This window comes from Mercenaria mercenaria, chromosome 10, assembly GCF_021730395.1.
Source record: "Mercenaria mercenaria strain notata chromosome 10, MADL_Memer_1, whole genome shotgun sequence".
NCBI classification, from domain to species: Eukaryota; Metazoa; Mollusca; class Bivalvia; order Venerida; family Veneridae; genus Mercenaria; species Mercenaria mercenaria.
The window spans coordinates 37267823-37288941 of NC_069370.1; the positions used below are offsets into that span (position 1 = coordinate 37267823).

Here is a 21119-nt window from a genome sequence, read left to right on the forward strand (position 1 = left end):
AGTGTTTAAACTTTACATAACTAGGTAAAACATCGTTTTGACAATTGTTTACATTTATTTCTTTACAAATGGGATTCTTATTTAAAGGGGGATAACTCATTTAGAATATTTCAAGTATCTCTGTGGGACAGAACAGTAAACATGTATCGGACAGATAAGTTGTGTGTCAAGATGCTGTTCATTCTCTTAAAAAATATGTTGTTTTGTGATATACTGCTAAACCTTAAGTAAAGGAGAAAAGCCTCAAACTATCCATTATGTGAAAGAATGGACAAATCGAGGCGCAACGCGCCGAGATTGTGCATTCTTTCACATAATGGATAGTTTGAGGCTTTTCTCTGACTTAAAACACGGTCCTCACGAAAAAATCAAGATTGTCGTGATATTATATAATGTCTCAAATATTGTCCTCTTTGAGGCAACGACAATTCATCGATTTGTGTCTCTGTGCTAAATAAAAATACCAAGTCAAATGGAGTTTAAATAAGATTCAGATTGCATATAAATATTCATTGCAATTAAAAGTTTTTTAAACATTAATGATATTCAGTGCTGATTCTTAGGAAAGTTTCGAAATATCTCGTTTTGTCATATTTATGAAGGATTTGAAGTTCCTTTACAGAAAGTAAAATTTAACTTGGTCGTATGATGTATGTATCAATAGTTGTCCATGCTTTGTTCGTGCTGGGTTTGCAGTTTTATTTAAATCAAGACGGGTTCATGTGAAGACATCCTAAACTGTATGTATGTATATTATATCGTTATTACAAAACAATTGTTCTTATATCGTAATTACGAGATATTCTTTCAATTTTATTAGAAGAAAATTACCCGTATCACATGAGATCTTTACTCGTTATGACTCATATCTCGTTTTTACGAGAAAATATTTCGTTATTCCAATAAATAACATCGTTATTGCAAGAAAATTGTATTGTTAAATTAAGACCATTACGGCCAAATTTTCTGGTAATACCGAAACGTGCAGTAAAATTTTAGGGAACTTGACGTTTTTTTTTTGTCTTTGTAGTAGAAAGGGGAAATTGCACATTTTGGGTAGGACTGCAACAAATGTCAGTTATGGCAAAAATTTAACCAATTTTACACGAACACTGCATGAGAAAGATAGGTCTGCAGCATTTAAAAAAGAAAGACAAATTATGTTTTTTAACTCGACTATTCAAAGAATAGTTGGAGCTATGGGACTCCAGTTTGTTTTATTCTGCCCATTGTTTTTTCTTTTAGAGCATAGTCATTATTTTATCTGGAGACCATATACGCCGCTTTTCATGGAATTGCACTCTGTGCATCACTGAAGGTTCCATGTGCACCGCCGTATGAATACATCTGTGGACAGTCTCAATCAAACCGAGCCTTCAACATTTTCGTTTATGCCGTGTTGGGCGACCTGTGGTTTTCCGCTTTTTTATTTCACCCATGCGTCGGCGTCCGCGTCGGCGTCCCGATTTGGTTAAGTTTTTGTATGTAAGCTGGTATCTCAGTAACCACTTGTGGGAATGGATTGAAATTTCACACACTTATTCACTGGTACAGTAATAAATTGACTTACATTGCATAGGTTCCATAACTATATTTTGCTTTTGTATAAAATTGTGCCCCTTTTTCGACTTAGAAATTTTCTATTTAGGTTTTATATATAAGCTGGTATTTCAGTACCTAATAATGGAAATGGGTTGAAACGTCACACACGTGTTCACTGTGATGATCTGACATGCAGTGCTTAGGTTCCATAACTCTACTTTGCATTTTTACAAAATTATGCATTTTATTTTGACTAAGCAGTTGTTGGTTTAATTTTTGTATGTAAGCTGGTATCTCAGTACCCACTAATGGGAATGGGATGAAACTTGCACACTTGTCCATTTTTAATATTCATTCAATTCACAAGGCTGTTGAATAGTAGAGCGTTGCCGTCCTCCGACAGCTCTTGTTTTTACATTACGTTGCCTATTTTCATCTATTTTCACCTCAAAATGCCATACCAGGTGTATATCTGCGACACTTTTCAATTGCGATTTAGGAGTACACAAAGAGGACTTTACTACTTTCTAACGGTTGAAGAGTAACTAATTTTGGCTCATTGTTTAATTTTCAATTGACTGATAATTTGTGGGACGATTTGGGTTAAAGTCCTACGTTCCCCTTCAGGGTCTTTTTATTGCAGCTACAAGTTCTGTAAAACGTTGCAGTTTATATTTCGAAACTTTCAAATGTCATAAGTTGATGTACTCACACCTCTCAACGTACAAGACTGTCCAATCTTAAAGTATCCATTATTTTAAGAATAGACAGTTACAGGATAATAATGGACAGGTATAGTAAAATAATCGTGTGTATAGAATGGTATCGGTACAATAGCCTTTATAACGGACAAAACTAACAAAGGATTACATCACAACCGTGTTTTAATATACAAGAATACAAATAATTCGAATACACATTATACAATACTATCAGGTTATTTAACATTGTTCTGTACAATACGAAGATATATTTGGACGAGTACCCAGCTGAGAAAACCATATTGGACGAGCCGCTAGGCGAGTCCAATATGGCTTTCCCAGCTGGGTAAGAGTCCAAATATATCTCGTATTGTACATTTCAATGTTAAATAAACTTTTTATTCTATATCTATTTTATTTTAGTTTAAATTAAAAATGATTCACTGAATATTGTATTTCTGCCTTCCTGATTTCAAGACGCATAATCAAACTCTGTACATAGAGCGCTTACTTCACCCGATTTACATTCGGAACATTTTCATGCGTTTCGGGCTTTATTGTATGTTTAACATGGGACTTTTTGAACCGGTCAAATACCCAAAAAATACAGGCTTTTTGTACGCCCATGCGTCCAATAAGGTAATATATTGTACAGTCAGGTGTTGCAAATGAACGTTCATGATTGGATATATAAAATAGATATAGAATAAATTACAAAAATACAATACAGTATGTTAACAACAGCGATACATCCTACCGGAACTTGTCCGTTAAGACTTTATGTACCAGGTAGTCATTTTACTCTCTGACGAGTAACATTCAAAATGTGAATGAATCATAACTTTAAGAACTGACTCATGTAATGCAACTTTGAGTAAAAATCAAAAATCAAAATAGAACAAAAGTAAAAAGGTTATGTCAGAAAGTAGAAATTAAGTTGAACAATATCTCTCGTATCAAAAACTTGAGAACATTATTGATATTGTATAGAAGGTGCCATCTCATTTGAAATGTTCCATACTGTAATGTTAGTCTTGATGTTAGTCTGTAGACATTTTCTGTGATTTTCACCCGGAGGCATACCCCTAATAAATTGATCAAGCAGTTTGCTTAGACATTTAACAGCGGTAGGCCATTCATGTTCTACGTTCCATCTTCATATTTTTGTCGCAATTTATGAAATAATAAGTGTGGTTCTTTCTTGGTTGTATTGATAATGCAGTTAATAAGGGTTCATCCGTCAGCTAAAGTTATGAAACACTCTGGAAGTCTGGAATAAAAGAAAATATATTGTAATTCTAGGTTTTGTACACTTATGAAAACAAATTGCAATAAAGAAAGAGGGTTTGCGCATGTTTATTTATTTTAAAAAAAATACATCATTTAGACGTTGCGTCTATTTGTTTGTATCCGCCCACATATATCAGCTGTCGTTTGATTTTTTTTCTGTTTCAGTGCGGCCTCCATGGCCTAGGTCGCTGGCTTCCTACAACTTACTCTTAACATCTGTGAGTCCAAAACATCACTGGACTTTAGAATTACTATTTGGCGGCCCACCTGTCTTCCGGATATTCGGTGATTCTGGTGAGATATAAGGCGTAATGTTGAATTGAAACACGTAGTCTTCCTCCAACATTACAGCTGGAACAACGCCAGTTATTATAAACTGTTTTGATTTATAAAATCGTCAACAAAATCCCACCCTGTTAACTTAGAAACTTGAAACTGTTAATTCTTTCAATCTTAACATACTTTTTAAAATCATTTACCCTTTAATTAAGCTTGAAATGAAGTCTAATTCTGTATGATGCCTTGCCAAAAAATAAATAAAGCATGTACATCAAATGAAAGATATGGTATCATGATAGTTACATGTACTTACAATTAATATGTTGATAAGCCCGGAAGTAGGCAACACAACGAATAAATTACTAACATATTTCTGTTGGTCCTCATGTAGCTGGTCCCTCTCCTTGATTGGACTATTATGAAACAGAAGAAAAAGGTCGTTACCACGGACTCCTTCAGTTTAATGTTATGTGTAATTGTGGTGATTGTCGTTTTCTATTATTTTATCACCATAAAATCAATGCTTGCATAACGACAACAAATGCGCTTAACCTGAACAAGCTTCTGACAGCTGATTAATGTATGGTTACAAGCTGAAGTAAGTGCAGATAATTAGCAACACTTTATATTTACATGGAATAAAAGATATTTTAAAACAATATTGCCAACCGATCCTACCTCAGTCTTGGCTGCAGCCCCTGAAAGCGCTCGCCTTAAACGACTATGTTCCACAACTTCCCCAGTTTTATCAATCTCACCTACAAAACATGATGTATGATGATTTATTTTGGGGTATATTTATGAATACTTTACGTAAAAGGATAATCTTGTGTTTCCTTATGTAAATAAATTGTATAAAGATATAATCACAATATTAAATCACTTATCTTTCTATAACATGGACATGTTGGTTTTTTTTTAATCTTTGGAAATAATATGTAAATAATATTTATCAGGCGCCATGTTTTCTTATTGTAGCGGTAAAACAGAACATCTACTTATTTATTTGTTTATACAACATTTATATATTCATGTTTACCATATTAATTCCTTAAGTTTACATCTTTGTGCCATGTTAATTTCTCATGTTTACCATGTGAATTCCTGATATTCGCTATGTTAATAGCTTACGATAACTATGAGCTCTAGCCTCTTTTCAATAGCTATCTATATTTGTGTAATCGTTATTATGTTTTACTGATTGAATTGAACATGTATAGAAGAGAATGAAAGTATATATATGTTCCCGAAATTCTTGAATTTTAACGAATAACCTCACACAAGCAACAATAATACAACATCTGAAGTATCAGCAGTTCTTGATAAGTTCAGGTAAATACACACTACCTTTCGGATGAAATATTAGAATGACAACAACATGCGGAAGATATACTAAGTCCTGATTTAGGACTTTATTGACATTATGATGTAAACGCGAAAAAAACTCGTTTAACTTTATTTGTAGTTCAAACATCTTTTTTATCCAATGGCAAGCGAAGGATATTAAAAAAAAGTAACCAACTTATTTCCATATTATTTCATAACTGAAAAAATGGTCCACTTAATCATAAAGTAGTACAAAATTAATGAGTATTCGTTGTTCCGGCTATTATGGATTTCCCACATTCAGGGAGGCGGAGCAACTGCCAAAACAGGGAATGTATACAAGAAATAATGTGTCTATATAATGAACGGACCAAGTATGTGGTGTTTTTTTTTTCTTTTTAATGCAAGCTGTACTTTCATAGTTCAAGTTTTACCTTTCTGAAACCTTTCACTCTTTGTATTATCTCCACGATTTTAATACAGCATTGACCGGGAAGTGCACTAATTGTTGCTGTTTATATAAATTATATCCAAATCATTAAATTCAATTGTAAACCGGATACTGGTCTAAAAATAAACCAGAGTGCGCTTACTATATATAAATGCTGAGCAAAAGCAGCCGACAGTGGTTGTTTTATTTTTAAGTTATATCTATTAGGTTATTATAAGTTAAACATGCATATTATATTTTCATTGAATAAAAATGTAATATTGTGTTCTACAAACTACTCGATAGATGAATCGTCTACTATGTAAACATCCACATGATTTTGTGTACAATGTTGGCCACACCTCCCAGGGAAATTCAAATTCAAATCTTAAACTTTTTTTCTCAAAGTCACCTTTGCAAAATAAAACAGAAACAGATTTTTAAATAAGATATTGTAAAAAGTCACTATGTACAAATGTCACGGTAGGGAAACCAAGAATGCAACGTCATCAAAAACCAGCGCAAATGAGCTGACCACACACAAATTTACGCCGATTCAGATATTCGACTCGAGATAAAGAGCACCGTACCCGGCCTGGAGTATACTATTCTGCGGTAGTGTTCCATGTTGTACGTGTAGCTTTTTGTCCCCCGAAAACGCGAACAATTGGCAAAGAGGGCATGAGCTGTACCACACTTTTGTCTAAGAAAGTGAGTTGTGACCGTATTTTCGTGAAATGAGGACAGATTTGACGCTCATTTAATACCAGTGACTAGCATAATACTCAATCATTGTTTGATTTTGCTGTTTTCAAGGATATTCGATGATATCTTATTCCAAACAAACAAAATTATTAAAATAAGAATGTCACGGTACGGACTTGGTCACGTAAGGGGAGATTATGTATCAGGCAGCCGGTTAGCTCAGTCGGTAGAGCTCTCGCCCTGTAAGCGAGGGGTCCCGGGTTCGAGCCCCGGACTGACTGCACATTTTTCTCACCCTGTGACATTTGGCGCCCAACGTGGGGCCGGTAGAGTCGGTAGAGCACTCGCCCTGTAAGCGAGGGATCCCGGGTTCGAGCCCCGGACTGACTGCACAATTTTTTCACCCTGTGACATTTGGCGCCCAACATGGGACCGTGGCATGCTTGCTTGGTCAGTCTCAGTCGGTAGAGCTCTCGCCCTGTAAGCGAGGGGTCCCGGGTTCGAGCCCCGGACTGATTGCACATTTTTCTCACCCTGTGACATTTGGCGCCCAACGTGGGGCCGTGGCATGCTTGCTTGGTCAGTCTAACAACGCTTGCAATATTATGTACCTCCGGAATTCGAGGACGAATTTCCAATTTGTGGGGGTGTATGTCCACGGACTTGGTCACGTAAGGGGAGATTATGTGTCAGGCAGCCGGTTAGCTCAGTCGGTAGAGCACTCGCCCTGTAAGCGAGGGATCCCGGGTTCGAGCCCCGGACTGACTGCACAATTTTCTCACCCTGTGACATTTGGCGCCCAACATGGGACCGTGGCATGCTTGCTTGGTCAGTCTAACAACGCTTGCAATATTATGTACCTCCGGAATTCGAGGACGAATTTCCAATTTGTGGGGGGACCCCTCGCTTACAGAACATCCACACTGACGACTTTGTTGGAGAACATCCACACTCATAATTACCATTATTGCAGGTATGCTTCCTAAAAGATGTCTGTTAGGCAGTCACTATGTTGTTCAACAACAAATATCGTCTATACATACAATCAGAAGTTAAAAACTTTTACCGCGAGGCTGTAGACCAGTTAAAATAGATTTGCCAAATAATATAGCAATGGCTGAGCACATGTTAGGCTAACATTAATCATTGTGTAAGGTGTAACATACGGCGTTAGGATTGACTGCTTTCTTAGGAAAGACATTATTTTAGGGTAACAAGAAAAATTCGAAGAAAAGTCCTGCACACAAAGTTTAAAAGCAAATACAGTGTAGTGGATTAGAAAAGTAAACGTACTGTTATTTTGTTTATAACTATATCCATCCCAAAGTGCATAAACCATGGTTAGTTAGTTCATTACTTTAACTAAATATTATAACTGTAAGATTTTTTAAACCTTATTTCAGAAAATGGAAGTCTCTTTCGAATATCAAATACAATCTAACCTGATCCATTACAAAATGCATTATCACATAAGGTGATTCTGCAAATTTGATAAACCGGAAGTAATTAAGGCATACAATGTATTATCATTACATAGGCTAAAGCCCGGATCCGAATTCATTTCTTAAATGGAAATCCCATGAGTAAAGTTCTGAAAATGACAACAATATTATATTTCTAAAGATAAAACATGGTATTAAAATTGTTAGAATGTTAAATAGTTCTAAATAGTGTCTTTAAATCAGCTTAGACGCTGATCTAAAAATTAAAGGCAAACATAAATACACACGGACTTGTACATTTGATTTAATCATATGTAAGACCGTATAACTTATATTTCCGACTGAGAATTCAGTTTCATTAAAAGCTGCATTGAGGACAATTTATTTTTGAAAAGATGAGTTCCCATTGGCACCTATTACGAAAAATTGGGTTAGTTAAAACATTCTGTCTAGCAGAAAAAGCACATGACACTATCATTTTACATTTGCCGCAATTTACAATTATTCTTTAATTTTGAAAATATCGGGGTTTAATCAAAATTCAAATCAGTAAAGAAAAAATTTGATCTGAACTTGTAGAACTACCGTAAGCATCATACGGAAAAAAGATTCTTCTAAGCCTTTTTGTGTGATTTCATGTGACGGCTTAAAATTTCGTCAGTATTTATACACCTTCCCACACTCCTCACATCTTCGAGACATTGATGTTATTTTTTTTTCTTCTTCATAAAACAGCATAGAACAGTTTTTTTATCTTAGGATCACTTGAATACTTTTAAATATGTATGTATGTTTGTCTTGTTTAATCTATACGTTTTACATTCATGATTTGATGATAATGTGGAATGCATTATTTTTGTATGCTTATTTGTTTTGTAGTATTATGCAATTTATTCTGTAAAAGCACTTTTGAACAAATGTGATACATGTGTATGAAAAGAGTGCTATATAAATGTAGTATAACGATAAATAATAATAATATATCTTTGAGACACAAGCCGTAGTTGAAGCACATTTTAATAGAAACCACATAACATTTAGTTATGCGCGTGTGGTTAAGCATCTTAAAACAAAAACATTTAGTAATATTAACTTTTTTATATTTTTAAATTAACTTTTCTTAATTAATCATATTAATATATTTTATTAAATTTTTATAGGAAAATTTGTTTGTAGATTATTTGTAATACAAAATATTATCTTACAGGTAAATTGCACTTGCTACTGGACAAAAATAATTTGAAACACTAAAAAGGTGGAAAAGATGTTTTCTTTTCCCTTTTTATATAAGATCTACATTTATTGTCCCATAAAAGTGTCTCCTTTTATTATTCAACATGCACTATGCTTTGGAGTCATTCTTTGTGATTTTAGCCATCGGAAATATTATGTTCGCTTTGTCTATCAACTCGTCACTGGTTTAGGCCTATGGGGCTTTAAAAGAGTTTCAAAGCCCACCCGCTTAGCTCAGTAGGTAGAGCGTCGGTCTACGGATCGTGAGGTCGTAAGTTCGATCCTCGGGCGGGGCATATGTTCTCCGTGACTATTTGATAAACGACATTGTGTCTGAAATCATTAGTCCTCCGCCTCTGATTCATGTGGAAAAGTTGGCTGTTACTTGTAGAGAACAGGCTTGTACTTGTACAGAAACCAGGAACACTGGTTAGGTTAACTTTCGTAATAAAGCATTCAATCTTAACGCCGTATGTTCTTATGGTGATTAATGTTAGCCTAGCAAATTTATTTTAACTGGTCTACAGCCTCGCGGTAAATGTTTTTAACTTCTGATTGTATGTATAGACGATATTTGTTGTTGAACAACATAGTGACTGCCTAACAGACATCTTTTAGAAAGAATACCTGCAATAATGGTAATTAAGAGTGTAGATGTTCTCCAACAAAGTCGTCAGTGTGGATGTTCTCATTTTAATAATTTTGTTTGTTTGGTATAGAATATCATCGAATATTCTTGAAAACAGCAAAATAAAACAATGATTGAGTATCATGCTAGTCAAATCTGTCCTCATTTCACGAAAATACGGTCACAACTCACTTTCTTAGACAAAAGTGTGGTACAGCTCATGCCCTCCTTGCCAATTGTTCGCGTTTTCGGGGGAAAAAAAGCTACACGTACAACATGGAACACTACCGCAGAATAGTATACTCCAGGCCGGGTACGGTGCTCTTTATCTCGAGTCGAAAGCTGCAGTAATAAAAAAGCTACAAGACCTTTCTTACCTGAATCGGCGTAAATTTGTGTGTGGGCAGCTCATTTGCGCTGGTTTTTGATGACGTTGCATTCTTGGTTTCCCCACCGTGAAATGTGCAAATCAAAAAAATATCTTTCTACCGATTTAAGGTAATTTCAATGAAGTGTTCCCTATGTGGTTTAGTTTACTTGAGACGGAGATATTGATTGATGAAAAGGGGCGTTTTAACTGTTAGTCGGTTATAGATACACGGTTTGACATTCTAATGCATTAAGTTTTGCCTTCACTACGCTGCGCTCCGTTTCGGCAAATTCAATTGCATTAGAAAGTCAATAAATGATCTATAACCTATACATAGCAGACTTGAAATAAAACATTTTGTTTTAATTTTTGATTTACTAATATTTTTTAAATCTTACCTGTCGCCAGGCTGAGAGATACCATCACAATTAAAAGAATAGCGATTTTCATTTTATCAGTGAATTCTTTCACGAATATACGTTTTGTTTTACTTTCTGCTGGGTTTATATAGCTGCCTCTACGCATGGTCGCATTTATCTTTAATGACTTTTGTCAAAAATTTAAGATGATAAACGATCTCAACAACTGACAAATTTGACATAGCAATACATCAAGTTGTTTTCTTCAAATATCACATGCAGCTGTTGTCATGTCAGAAGTATTTAAAGTTATTGTTCTAAATGGTGCTGTGGCGTGCGTTTAATCTTCTTTACAGCATGCAGCAACAATAAAGCTTATTATGTCTCTAATTAATTACATAGACCTTGCATTCGCTCTGTCGTAATACGGTTAAGAGGTTAAATGTTTGAATATGGAAATGATTTAAAGGACTGAACCCCATTAAAGTTAATACATAAATAGCAATTCAATATGTTAAAGTTCTATTTATAGCAATGCATGAAATTCACATAGTAGTTCAATCGCATAATGTTTTCACATTTATGTATTAATTGTGCTACAATCTTAAAAAATGTGTCACTGAACCTTTTTTGGCTGAGTGGTTAAGATTGCTAACTTTGGGACACTTGACGCTCACCGCTGTCAGTTCAACACTTCGCATGGATTGTTGAGTCAGTTCATGTGAAATCATATTGCTGGAAGATCAACGGTTGTGCATGCGAAATGTCCGATGGGGAACCTGGGACATTCATTCACTACCAAAGGCTGTGTGTAATAGCAAACACAATGTAACAATCAATTTTCAGGTAGAAAATATGAACTTTGCTAACTGTTTTACAGCAGTATATTCTCAGACGTGGCGATATTTTAGCTTTCGTGATTTGACTGGGAGTGTGGCTGAACGAGCTTACAAGGTATTCGTACATTTTATCTGTGGTATTTTGTATCAGGTAACTTGATTTATTTAGTTTCTAGATGTTATATTATAGTCATTAAAGTTTTCCGTAAATAGGAAATATCTTTATTTGAAAAAAACATATGCTCCAAATTTTAAAGAATGTGGGGCATCTTAATAATACTGTTTGTTCTGATCTACAAATTGCGTTTTAAGATAAAGGCATTTTAGCGTAACAGACAATTTACAAACTTCAAAATGCTATTATCTGCCATTATCTGGTGACAGGATTTAAACATTTGATTACACATAATTAACGCTTTTCAAAACCATTTATCTTATTTTTGTTTAGTCTTCCGCTTTAGGTGCAAATGTCCGGACTGACATAAAATTCCCAAAACTTAGACGATGAAGTAACGGATATGGATTCAGAAGAAATCGGGAAAACATTTCAATCATGCATGTGGATATTAGCTGCTTTGATGACATTTGCAACATGTAACGGTGCGTAAAAATATCTTATTGCATACTCATTTAATAATACCGTTAAGTGTCCATATTGACGTTCAATATTCAAAATTCATATTAGGTGTGTTTTAGTCATTTGTAACGTCAGTTTCATGTATATCGTCGCGTTTAAAAGTTTTTAATGACGAAATGTTCAATTTCTTAATGATAAATTTGTATTAATTATTTCATTATTTTAAGGCAAGATGAACATGTAAAAAAGGATTATTAGATTAACATCAAGAAATATGCTCTTGTTCTTTCGCAGAATGATATTGCATTATTTCACGATGCAAATCTAATCACCTATAAATACTAATAAGAAGTGTTAATTTTTCAACAAATTAAGGCTTTAAAGTTTTGTGTGACTTTTTCAGTTTTATTTGTCCGGTTTAATTAAAACGGCTTTCCGCTTGTAAATACAGCTTTTGAGAAAATTTTATCTATCATATAAGTGTGCTTTATTTGTGAATTTGCAAACAATGAAAACGGAAATATCAAGCTAAAATAAAGTGCTGAAAAATACCATTTCAACAGAATTTTCAGTTGTAATGACTTTTTCATTTTTTTTTTTTTTTTTTTTTTCATTTCTAATATAAAACTGTCTTATTGATACCATATGGATATTTAGAATTTTTGTTATAAAATCTGAAATTTATGTAAATTAAATTTTTTATCTCTTTCATCGCACCAGTCTGACAAACAATTGGAATTTCTCATACTTTTACACTACAAAATCGTGTTCTGTTTAGCGTTCTGTTAATGTTTTGTCATTTAAGTGTGGTTTAGACATTTAATAAAATTTGTAAGAAGATCTTTCGAAAGCATAGAATGCAACCAAAGAGAATAATATCATACTTGGAATCAAAATCATTTGTTCTTTTTTTTTTTTTTATAAGTAAATATAAATTTTAAAGATTTTAACAAATATTTGTGTTTAACATTAGAATCACATTGTCCTTCCCTTACTAATGGACAAAGACATTGTAGATTTTTAGTAGTGTAGTTGCTCTGAATGGTCAAATGATATATATATACAATTTGGTTTCTCTTTGTTTTTGCTAGTAAAATTAAACTTGCTGAAATCAGCCGCTCAACCTGCTTTACGAACTGCGGGACATTCAGACAGATCCTCATGTATCTTGCAGCGTTACGAACACCATGTCTTTATCCGGATGATACACACACGATAGAGACATATGTTTGAATATCTCGATAGCATTCAGTCGCTAAATAAAATCAAGACTTTCGTCGTCTAATGTTTCAGTTATTCAAACAAGTACACAATGCACGGTTTTGTCGAAACTACTTTAAAACAAATTATGATGATCTTTTTGCCCTCGTCGTCGTATTGTTATTATCAGTTGATAATAAAAACAGGTAGAAAATCACAAAAGCGCTTCAGGAATTGTAAAAGTGGAACTACAGTTATTCCTTTGCAATATTTCTTTGAAAGGTTAAACCAATAGAGGTTATTTTATATTTCACAGTTCCTCTAGATGGTTAACGTTGTTCATTAAAATCCATTTCAATTTATTTCTCAACAATAAACTTCTCGCTGTATTGATTATCGGATCATGAATACTTTCGGTACTTACTCGAGCCTTTATTTAAGAATCAGGTTACTTCAATCATGAGATAGGCTTGACCAACTCGGCAGCCACTGTTACTTTATTGTATTAGTAATGCATTTTGGCTCATAACAAAACATCGACATTATTCATCAAATCGATTTTACGAAACAATTAAGAGTGTAATCAAAGCCCTGAGAGTCTTATCAGAATAGTGTGATAAATTGACCGCGGGCAGTTCTAGGTCTGATGTAACATACTGGAATATTAAAGGTTATACCATATATTATGTCATTTATGCTCATTTTGTTCAATAAGATACCTTTTAACCGATTTCAAAGAATATATATCTATATGTCTTTTTTTAACGAAGTTAACGCTAATTTTGAAAGGACGGACATACGCATTCGAAATGTCTATGCAAGTATTAAATACCATAATGAATGTTTTTATCATTACAATGAGCCCGGTTGCAAATGGTTATGTGTTCGAATATATAGATGTGTTATCATTGTATAGAGATGTTCAGATCTACTTTTTGGTTACCATTCTGGCATAGCAGATGTATAACATATTTACTGAGCTTTCACCTAAGTTAGCAGCCGGCTGCATGCATCTTTATAAATTAAGATATATCTAAATAGTTATTTTTATAGCATCATTATCATTATCACCAACAAATTATTCTTTATCTTTTATATTAGCACCACTATCATTAGCATTAATGCAGTATTCCTTCTAGTTTTGATAACAACATAATCATAAGCATCAACCGGATATTGTTTCTTTTTCTAAATTAACATTAACAAAGAACTTTTTCTGATATTTAATCAACATAAACAACATAATGAATATCTGACCTATACTATTAATGCTGAATTGTGTGATTTTATGCAATGAATATACTACAATTTGTTAACTCAGCGCCGAGTAATAGCAATAAGTACTTGATAACGCCTGAACAGGTACTCGAACAGCCCCTCAAAATATTACTTTAAAATAGTTATAAATCCATCATTCATTCAAATAGATTAATTTGCTTGAAAGGAAATAGAAGATGATATCCGCTTCATAGATAATGAAACAGCCCTCGTAACTTAAATCTACTATTGAACATAATATCTGCATGTTTTATTTTCCTATAAAACAATGCAAGAATTTATGTAAAAGTGATTTATGTATCTTCTACCAAATATGACCTTAAGCAGTGAAATTTTTCATTTTTTTTACTATAGCAGGACCGTTAGATACAAGATGCTGTCAGTACTTAATTTTCAAATATGAGTAATTTAATAATAATAAAAAACTTGCAAATGTTTATCATTTTATTCTTCACAAATACATGCCACAAATAAAACAAAGTACTGTTGAACAGCAATATTCAGTTGAATATACACTATTGATTCCTATATTGTCTTATAGTTATTATTTTTGCGTCGTGAAACGAAACTTAATTTACACTACCTTTTCCTTAAATAAACCCATAACTATTTTATCATTATTAGTTATTGTTTATTGTTTTTGTATTGTTGTTTATCGTATAATTGTTACAATTAGCATTATTTTCTTCATTAAAGTATTTTATTTATAAGTAGGGTTTAAACCTTTGCGGTGTGGTTATTGGTAATATAAAAGGTTGTGAGGCATTATTGAAGTCAATTACGTATAGATTCATTCCGTTGTTGCAATGTTCTTTATACTTTGGTCTGTTTAACAAATTGTGAATAGAAGATAGATAAAAATCTTTAACGATAATCTTTGCGCTAACATTTTTCCATTTAACATTTAGTGTTATTTTATGGTTTTTGCAGTTCAACACAAAATCAATTTTGTTCATTTTTTAAATAGTTATCCACTTGAAACATTATGTAAATGTGAATGTTTATGCATTTCTCATGCAATACGAAGTTCGTATTAACTAAATGATAGACAAAAATGCAATTTTTAAAGACACTATTCACCTCAGTGAAATTCTAAAACACGGAAACATTGAATGAACTCCATGATTCAGTAGGACCATCAAATAAAACAACGCTGTGTAATAGTGAAGATAAACACTTTAATTTATGTATAGAAAGCAGTAAGGTAATATCATAGATTTGGTAGAGGCCACGCCTCTAACATAAATAGCATTGGCTTAAGTGGGCAACCTTATCGTATCAAAGCACTAATTAATATAAAAAAAAAAGCTGCTACACGGTGCGTGCTTAATTACTTATGTTTGATAGTTAATTGACCCTTTTAAAACTAAGGAAGAATTAAGAAACATAGAACCATAGGCTATCTAGTTTGACAGAGCTACTGTGCATGCATTAACGTTTTATAACATGTTTCAATACTGTTTTTCATCTTAAGCTTGTCACTATAAACACAAGCATTATTGTAGTTTACTGCATAATGCCAATAATCTACAAATTCTTTTAAACTATTATATTATATTACTTCTTATTTATTTCTTCGCCTTTCATTTCTGGTAACACTGTAAATTAGTTTGAAATATTATGCTAATATGTTTAGGTTTTTTTCTGCATAGGTTTATCTAATTTTTGTTACTTTCTAGGAGCATATGTTGCCGAAGTTCAGCCGCATTACGGAAGTACTGGAGGAGGAACACTTATAACAGTAACTGGATCAGGTATTGATTACATATGTCTTCTAAATGTCTTTATATAAGTAGTCAATTCTATGCAGGATACAATTAGACTATTTGCAGTTGAATTAGATATATATATACCTTTGTTGATTTTGTATGACTAGATTTATTCTTAAGGAAATTATTCACTTCTTTCCAAAATTAAATACATCACCTTTCCATTTACGGGCCAGTCACACTACACGGTATAGCGGACGCCCAACGTGTAGAAAAATTGCCACAGAAAGTTGTCTGATGACATAAGGCATTCCCCGCTGCTGCTCGGTGCTCTCGCGATCGGTGTATGGGACACATAAAACGCATAATTAAGTCAAGTTCAACACATATACAGGACGAAAAACGTTCAATGAATGAACATCTCGCTACCAATAACGGACTTGTACTGCGCAAAACGTAAGCGCATGAGAAGCATACATAAGTTCATAAGTTCTATATGGCTGATTTTGTTTCTTTAATTGTTTACTAACTAGTCTTAAAACGAGATTACGGTATGGTTTCTGTATGTTTTGTGAAAACTTTGTTTGGTTCTGTATTTTAAATTTCATGACAGCTGCAAGCGATATTACAGTGACTGTCCTTTTTTGTATAATTTTGAAACAGGTTTTTCGACAAACAAGTTTAGCCTAGATGACAATCCCTATGTCGGAAATCGAGTTTACCTCGTGAGCAATACCGGTAGGCAATATTACTGCCCTGTGATCAATGAGAGATGTTCAGGTTCTGTCATAGTATGCTATACACCTAGGTATGATTAAAATATCTTAATTACTTTCTCACTTATCTTGCTGAAAGACATTTTTTCAACATAAATATCGAGCTTAAACTAATGTCATTAATTTAAAATCGTTCTAGCTATCTAAAATGTTGTGCTTTCCAAAGACAAATTAAGGACTAACTGTGAGAGTTATAATTCTTGATTTATGTGCTGAAAACAATGACCTTGATACCATTACCTTGTCTTCGTGGAAATTGTTCCATAGTAGTATTTCTTGCACATCGCAAAGGCGTTTCCGGTGATTCTGACCATGCCGGAAAAAAAACCATCTGGGATCCTTCCGTGCCAGATGACTCTCATGCTGTTCATGACAACTAGTGATTCATACATTTATGATATATTGTTTAAATAAAATACGAAAAAAATCTGATACCTTGATAGTTTCTTTCCGTTTCTTAAAGTATCTTTCTCAATTTAAAATCCGCTATTTTATAGTAAGAATGTATCGTTGAGCTACAAACGATGAAACGGTAAACTTATTTATTTTGAGTCAATGAAACGTCATGACGTCACATCTACATACGAAAGTTAATTTCTCGCGTTTTGTGTACATTCTAAGAAAGAGTGCTACACATTTGTTTAATTTATCATATTATTTGTAAAATACACTATGCAAGAAAAATAATCTGTAAGGATAATACGTTTATATGTATACAATATGCCTCGTTACCGCCCAATGCTCAGGTGCCCTCTGGACGGATATTTACATCCTATTCGTAAGCACATGACAGATATATTATTACAACTTTAACGAAAATTATTTTAGTGACTTACCAGGCACCACTTTCAACGTAACAATTGTGGTCGACGGAGAGGCTGTAAGTCATTATAATTCCAGAGACTGTTGGTACAGAGTAAGTTACTCAATTTTGCAATTATCGTCCTATGTTTCATGTTTACATATTCAAATATCACTCACACTGGACATGCCTTGCTTTCGTTATATAATGCATTCAGCAATACTACAAGAATATTAAATAATTTTTAAATACTTAAAAAACAAAAAAAAAAAAATAGACGAAAGCATTAGTCAATTATGTTCCATAATTTTGACTTGGATTTTACTTGCATGTTGAAAATTCGTTACCACGAATAAATGAAACAATGATTTAAATAAACGATAGTTTAAAAAAAAATATGCTTAATGACTTGTAAACGATTCATTTAAACTTTTCAAACTATACATTTATCAAAATATTGTAAATTTGTTAAGAGTTGCTGTGAAAGTATAAACTGTGTTTATCTGCAGCCAAGCCACAGTTATACGCCTTTGTTAAATGAGATATCCCCGTATGCTGCATTACCAGGTAAGTGTGTACAATTATTTTAAGTGTTAGTGTAGCAAATATCTACGCTTGACGGTAAGTATCTGCTACAAAGCGTCAGATTTTGGCACACGAACACGGTCTAATAGTAAATCGTAATCTTTGTGCAAAAAGTAGATAACTGACATGTTTCCAGAAATTGACTTTTTCCGTGTAATGTAATGTACATACCCTATTAATTATCATATACGTTTCAAACAATCATTCTGTCTTTGTAGTATACTTTTATAAAACGCCAAAACATTGTTTAAATATAATCAACTAAAAGATGAAAATTTGTAGCAGGCTGATATTTGAATCCTGGGAAAAAATAAAGGAGGTAAATTTAGCATCACCACACTAAATTCTTTGCTCAGTGTAATGCTGATTAGTGTGAATCAAATTTATCGCATTTGCTTGACCAGGAAAATTTGTTTATGAAATGGTTATAAAATATTTAGTGTATTTAACTGAAATACAGAGTACAGTAATTGTTTATTATAGTGATCTAATCAAAATCTAAGATGTCAAGAACACACAAATTAGGTGATAAACATTTTACACAGGGCCCATGTGACCGGGTGGTTATGGTTGATTCCAAATCAATTGTCCCTCGATGTCGGTAATTCAACTTTCACAAGATGTACAATAAGCATTCTTAGAGATTGCTTTCATAACATTTGTAAGGAAGCAAGTTCCAAGTACATGACAGTTGTATAAAAAAGCTATAACAATTAAGAATAATACGTTAAAATACAATCTTGGACGAAAATATTATCATCTGAAGAAAGGTAAAATTAATACAAATGCATAAAAATTCAATTGAAGGATCAAATGTTACACTCAGAGGACGAGTGTTCACAGACGTGTACGGACCAAGAAGCGATGACGAGCAGTTCGTGACATTAAGAAGGTAATAGGTTTCGAGAATGTCATGAAATGATTTTTTAGCTTTGAATACTTTTGCAAGTAGCTGTATGTTAAAACAAAGAAAAAGATCTGGAGAAACATTTAGCATATGCACCGCACAAAAATGAAACTGATATTGACTATATTCCGTTTATACTTAATAAATCAACAATTTATTTACATAAATAAGTCATTGATACCTTTATATTACACTTTTTCGGGTTTTGAAGCCTCTTTGATTGACACAATTCAGAATTTTAATACTTTTTTCTTTCCTTTTCCCGTGTAAGTAGTAAATTGATTCATAGAAACGGAGAATCTTTGTTCAATATGTTCATATATGAACCACCTATATGTTCTACTTTGATATTAAGAACTTAACAATGAACTTGGTACCATAACCCTATATGACCGAATAGGTGAACTATTTAAGGAGCACCAAATGTCTTTTTACTGTAGAGTATATGTTGGTCCGTCAGATTGTGATCTCGGAGATAACGAAGAGTTGTAAGTATTAATAAGTATTACAAACTTTTATGCTACCGATTAAATAAAACATTAAACAGTGGTGATACACAATTTTTGTTTTGTTTCTGTTAAGGTCGTATGATGCTTTTAAAGATTTTTAATGGAGGGGACCCTTTAGCTGATATTTTCAAGTAAAGCTGGTCATCTGAGTAGAACCACGGGTCATTGGTCAATGAGATTTTAACTTCAATATATGAAGGTCAATTTAATTAAAACAACTCAGTTACGGTAGCCCCCAGTGCAGTATTTGGCAGGAGATCATAATGGTGGCCGCCTTGTTTAGAAGTTTTGCTTTACATTAAGCATATCTAATATCAACTGTGTCCAGAAATCTGCTCCTTCAGTTTGCAAAGACAAGACAGGCAGAAACATATTGTTCTGAAGTTAACCTGTGCACAACTCAGGTTGTAAATGTATAATACTACTAAACTTAGAAAACACGTCTTCTTTTCTATAGAGAAAATTTGAGCGATGACTTCATAAAATGCAAAACCAAGGGCACATCAGTCGGTATGTATCTTCAAATAGGGTAATGAGTTTTGACAAAAATATCACTAGTACAGAAGTACTTGCTAAATTGAGTGCATGTATTCAAAGTTCAAAACGATATCTTTAACGGGCGTAACGTATTTATTTAAAAAGACATACATTTTCTTGAAATGTGTACCCGAGTGCTGCTAGTTTCTTTTATCAATCATACTTATAAAGGATAAGAATAAAGACTTTGTACATTTATGTATTTTGTATAAAGGACTCGGAGTAATCAAAAGTAAATACAGGCTTGTAGCTTTTAGAACGTTTTCTAGAATTATTATTCTCTCAGTCTTTAATATTATCATATTCAAAATGATTCTAAAGTATCGGATTTTCGTAATCGAAATAAACCCTGTTCTCAACTTTTCAGGCTTCTTCAATGCAAGTTTTCTTATTGATCAGCACTATGGCAGGTATACAAAATTGAAATATGTTTTTCATTTGTTTGTAAGGTTTGCAACAAGTGAAAATTATCAAACAAGTAGTTTAATTAACAAATTTTAAATTATGTAGCTTAAAACTTGGTCTGATCAAAGTTAAAAATTTATTACTAAGTGTTTCACTACTTTTGAAAGAGGCGCAAATGTGTTAACATACTGAATATATTTTATATAAGTGGATAAAGACTATACCATTTTGGATATGTTAATCTAACAGTGATCAAAATCTGTCTCGTTCTTTAAACAGTAAAGTTGTTTCAAAAAAAGGAAGAATAGAATAGGGAAATGACAATGTCACATTTGCTTTAAAATTAAGAAAAACATGTCTGATTGTATCTCGACCAACAGGTGTTTTGAATAAAAGGTCATGGTCACTTGGGCTCTTTTCCCATTAAAACTTTCCCATATTGGGTCGACAAAAGATAACGTTTTGAAAGCTTATTTCCTTTCCTGTGCCAGTATGTTAGGTAAAAATAAGAATTTCAAATAACATAAAAGCTAAAGTTAAGACAGCTTTCCTTTCCTGATCTTGTGATCTTTTGCCTGAGGTGATTCTTGGGCACGCATAAATGGAAAAAAAAGTTCTTTTTCTGTAGCTAAGCTCCGATTATTCTAGTATCAGTAGAACGAGAAAAAACCTACTTAATGATTTTGAATC

The 21119-nt window shown here is 33.1% G+C and overlaps 1 protein-coding gene, 1 long non-coding RNA gene and 2 other non-coding genes across 4 annotated transcripts in view; 3 read left to right on the forward strand and 1 right to left on the reverse strand.

The window, feature by feature from the left end:
• Positions 1–2408: 2408 nt before the first annotated feature.
• Positions 2409–10468, reverse strand: LOC128559879 (uncharacterized). Its single transcript, XR_008372700.1, has 4 exons — positions 10345–10468; positions 4491–4570; positions 4126–4225; positions 2409–3513 (listed from the first exon to the last, which is right to left on the reverse strand). It is a non-coding gene; the product is annotated as an uncharacterized LOC128559879 (long non-coding RNA).
• On the forward strand, positions 6482–6554 carry Trnat-ugu (transfer RNA threonine (anticodon UGU)). The gene has a single exon. It is a non-coding gene; the product is annotated as a tRNA-Thr (tRNA).
• On the forward strand, positions 6969–7041 carry Trnat-ugu (transfer RNA threonine (anticodon UGU)). The gene has a single exon. It is a non-coding gene; the product is annotated as a tRNA-Thr (tRNA).
• Positions 10469–11614: 1146 nt separating the features above from the next.
• LOC128546394 (fibrocystin-L-like) overlaps positions 11615–21119 on the forward strand; it is an 87380-nt gene continuing 77875 nt past the window's right edge. Inside the window, exons 1-9 of the mRNA XM_053516875.1 lie at positions 11615–11744; positions 15879–15953; positions 16572–16716; positions 17513–17600; positions 17996–18053; positions 18879–18963; positions 19419–19466; positions 19945–19997; positions 20392–20434. Coding sequence (XP_053372850.1) covers positions 11663–11744; positions 15879–15953; positions 16572–16716; positions 17513–17600; positions 17996–18053; positions 18879–18963; positions 19419–19466; positions 19945–19997; positions 20392–20434 — 677 coding nt within the window. The 5' untranslated portion in view covers positions 11615–11662. The remainder of the gene's footprint in view (positions 11745–15878; positions 15954–16571; positions 16717–17512; positions 17601–17995; positions 18054–18878; positions 18964–19418; positions 19467–19944; positions 19998–20391; positions 20435–21119) is intronic.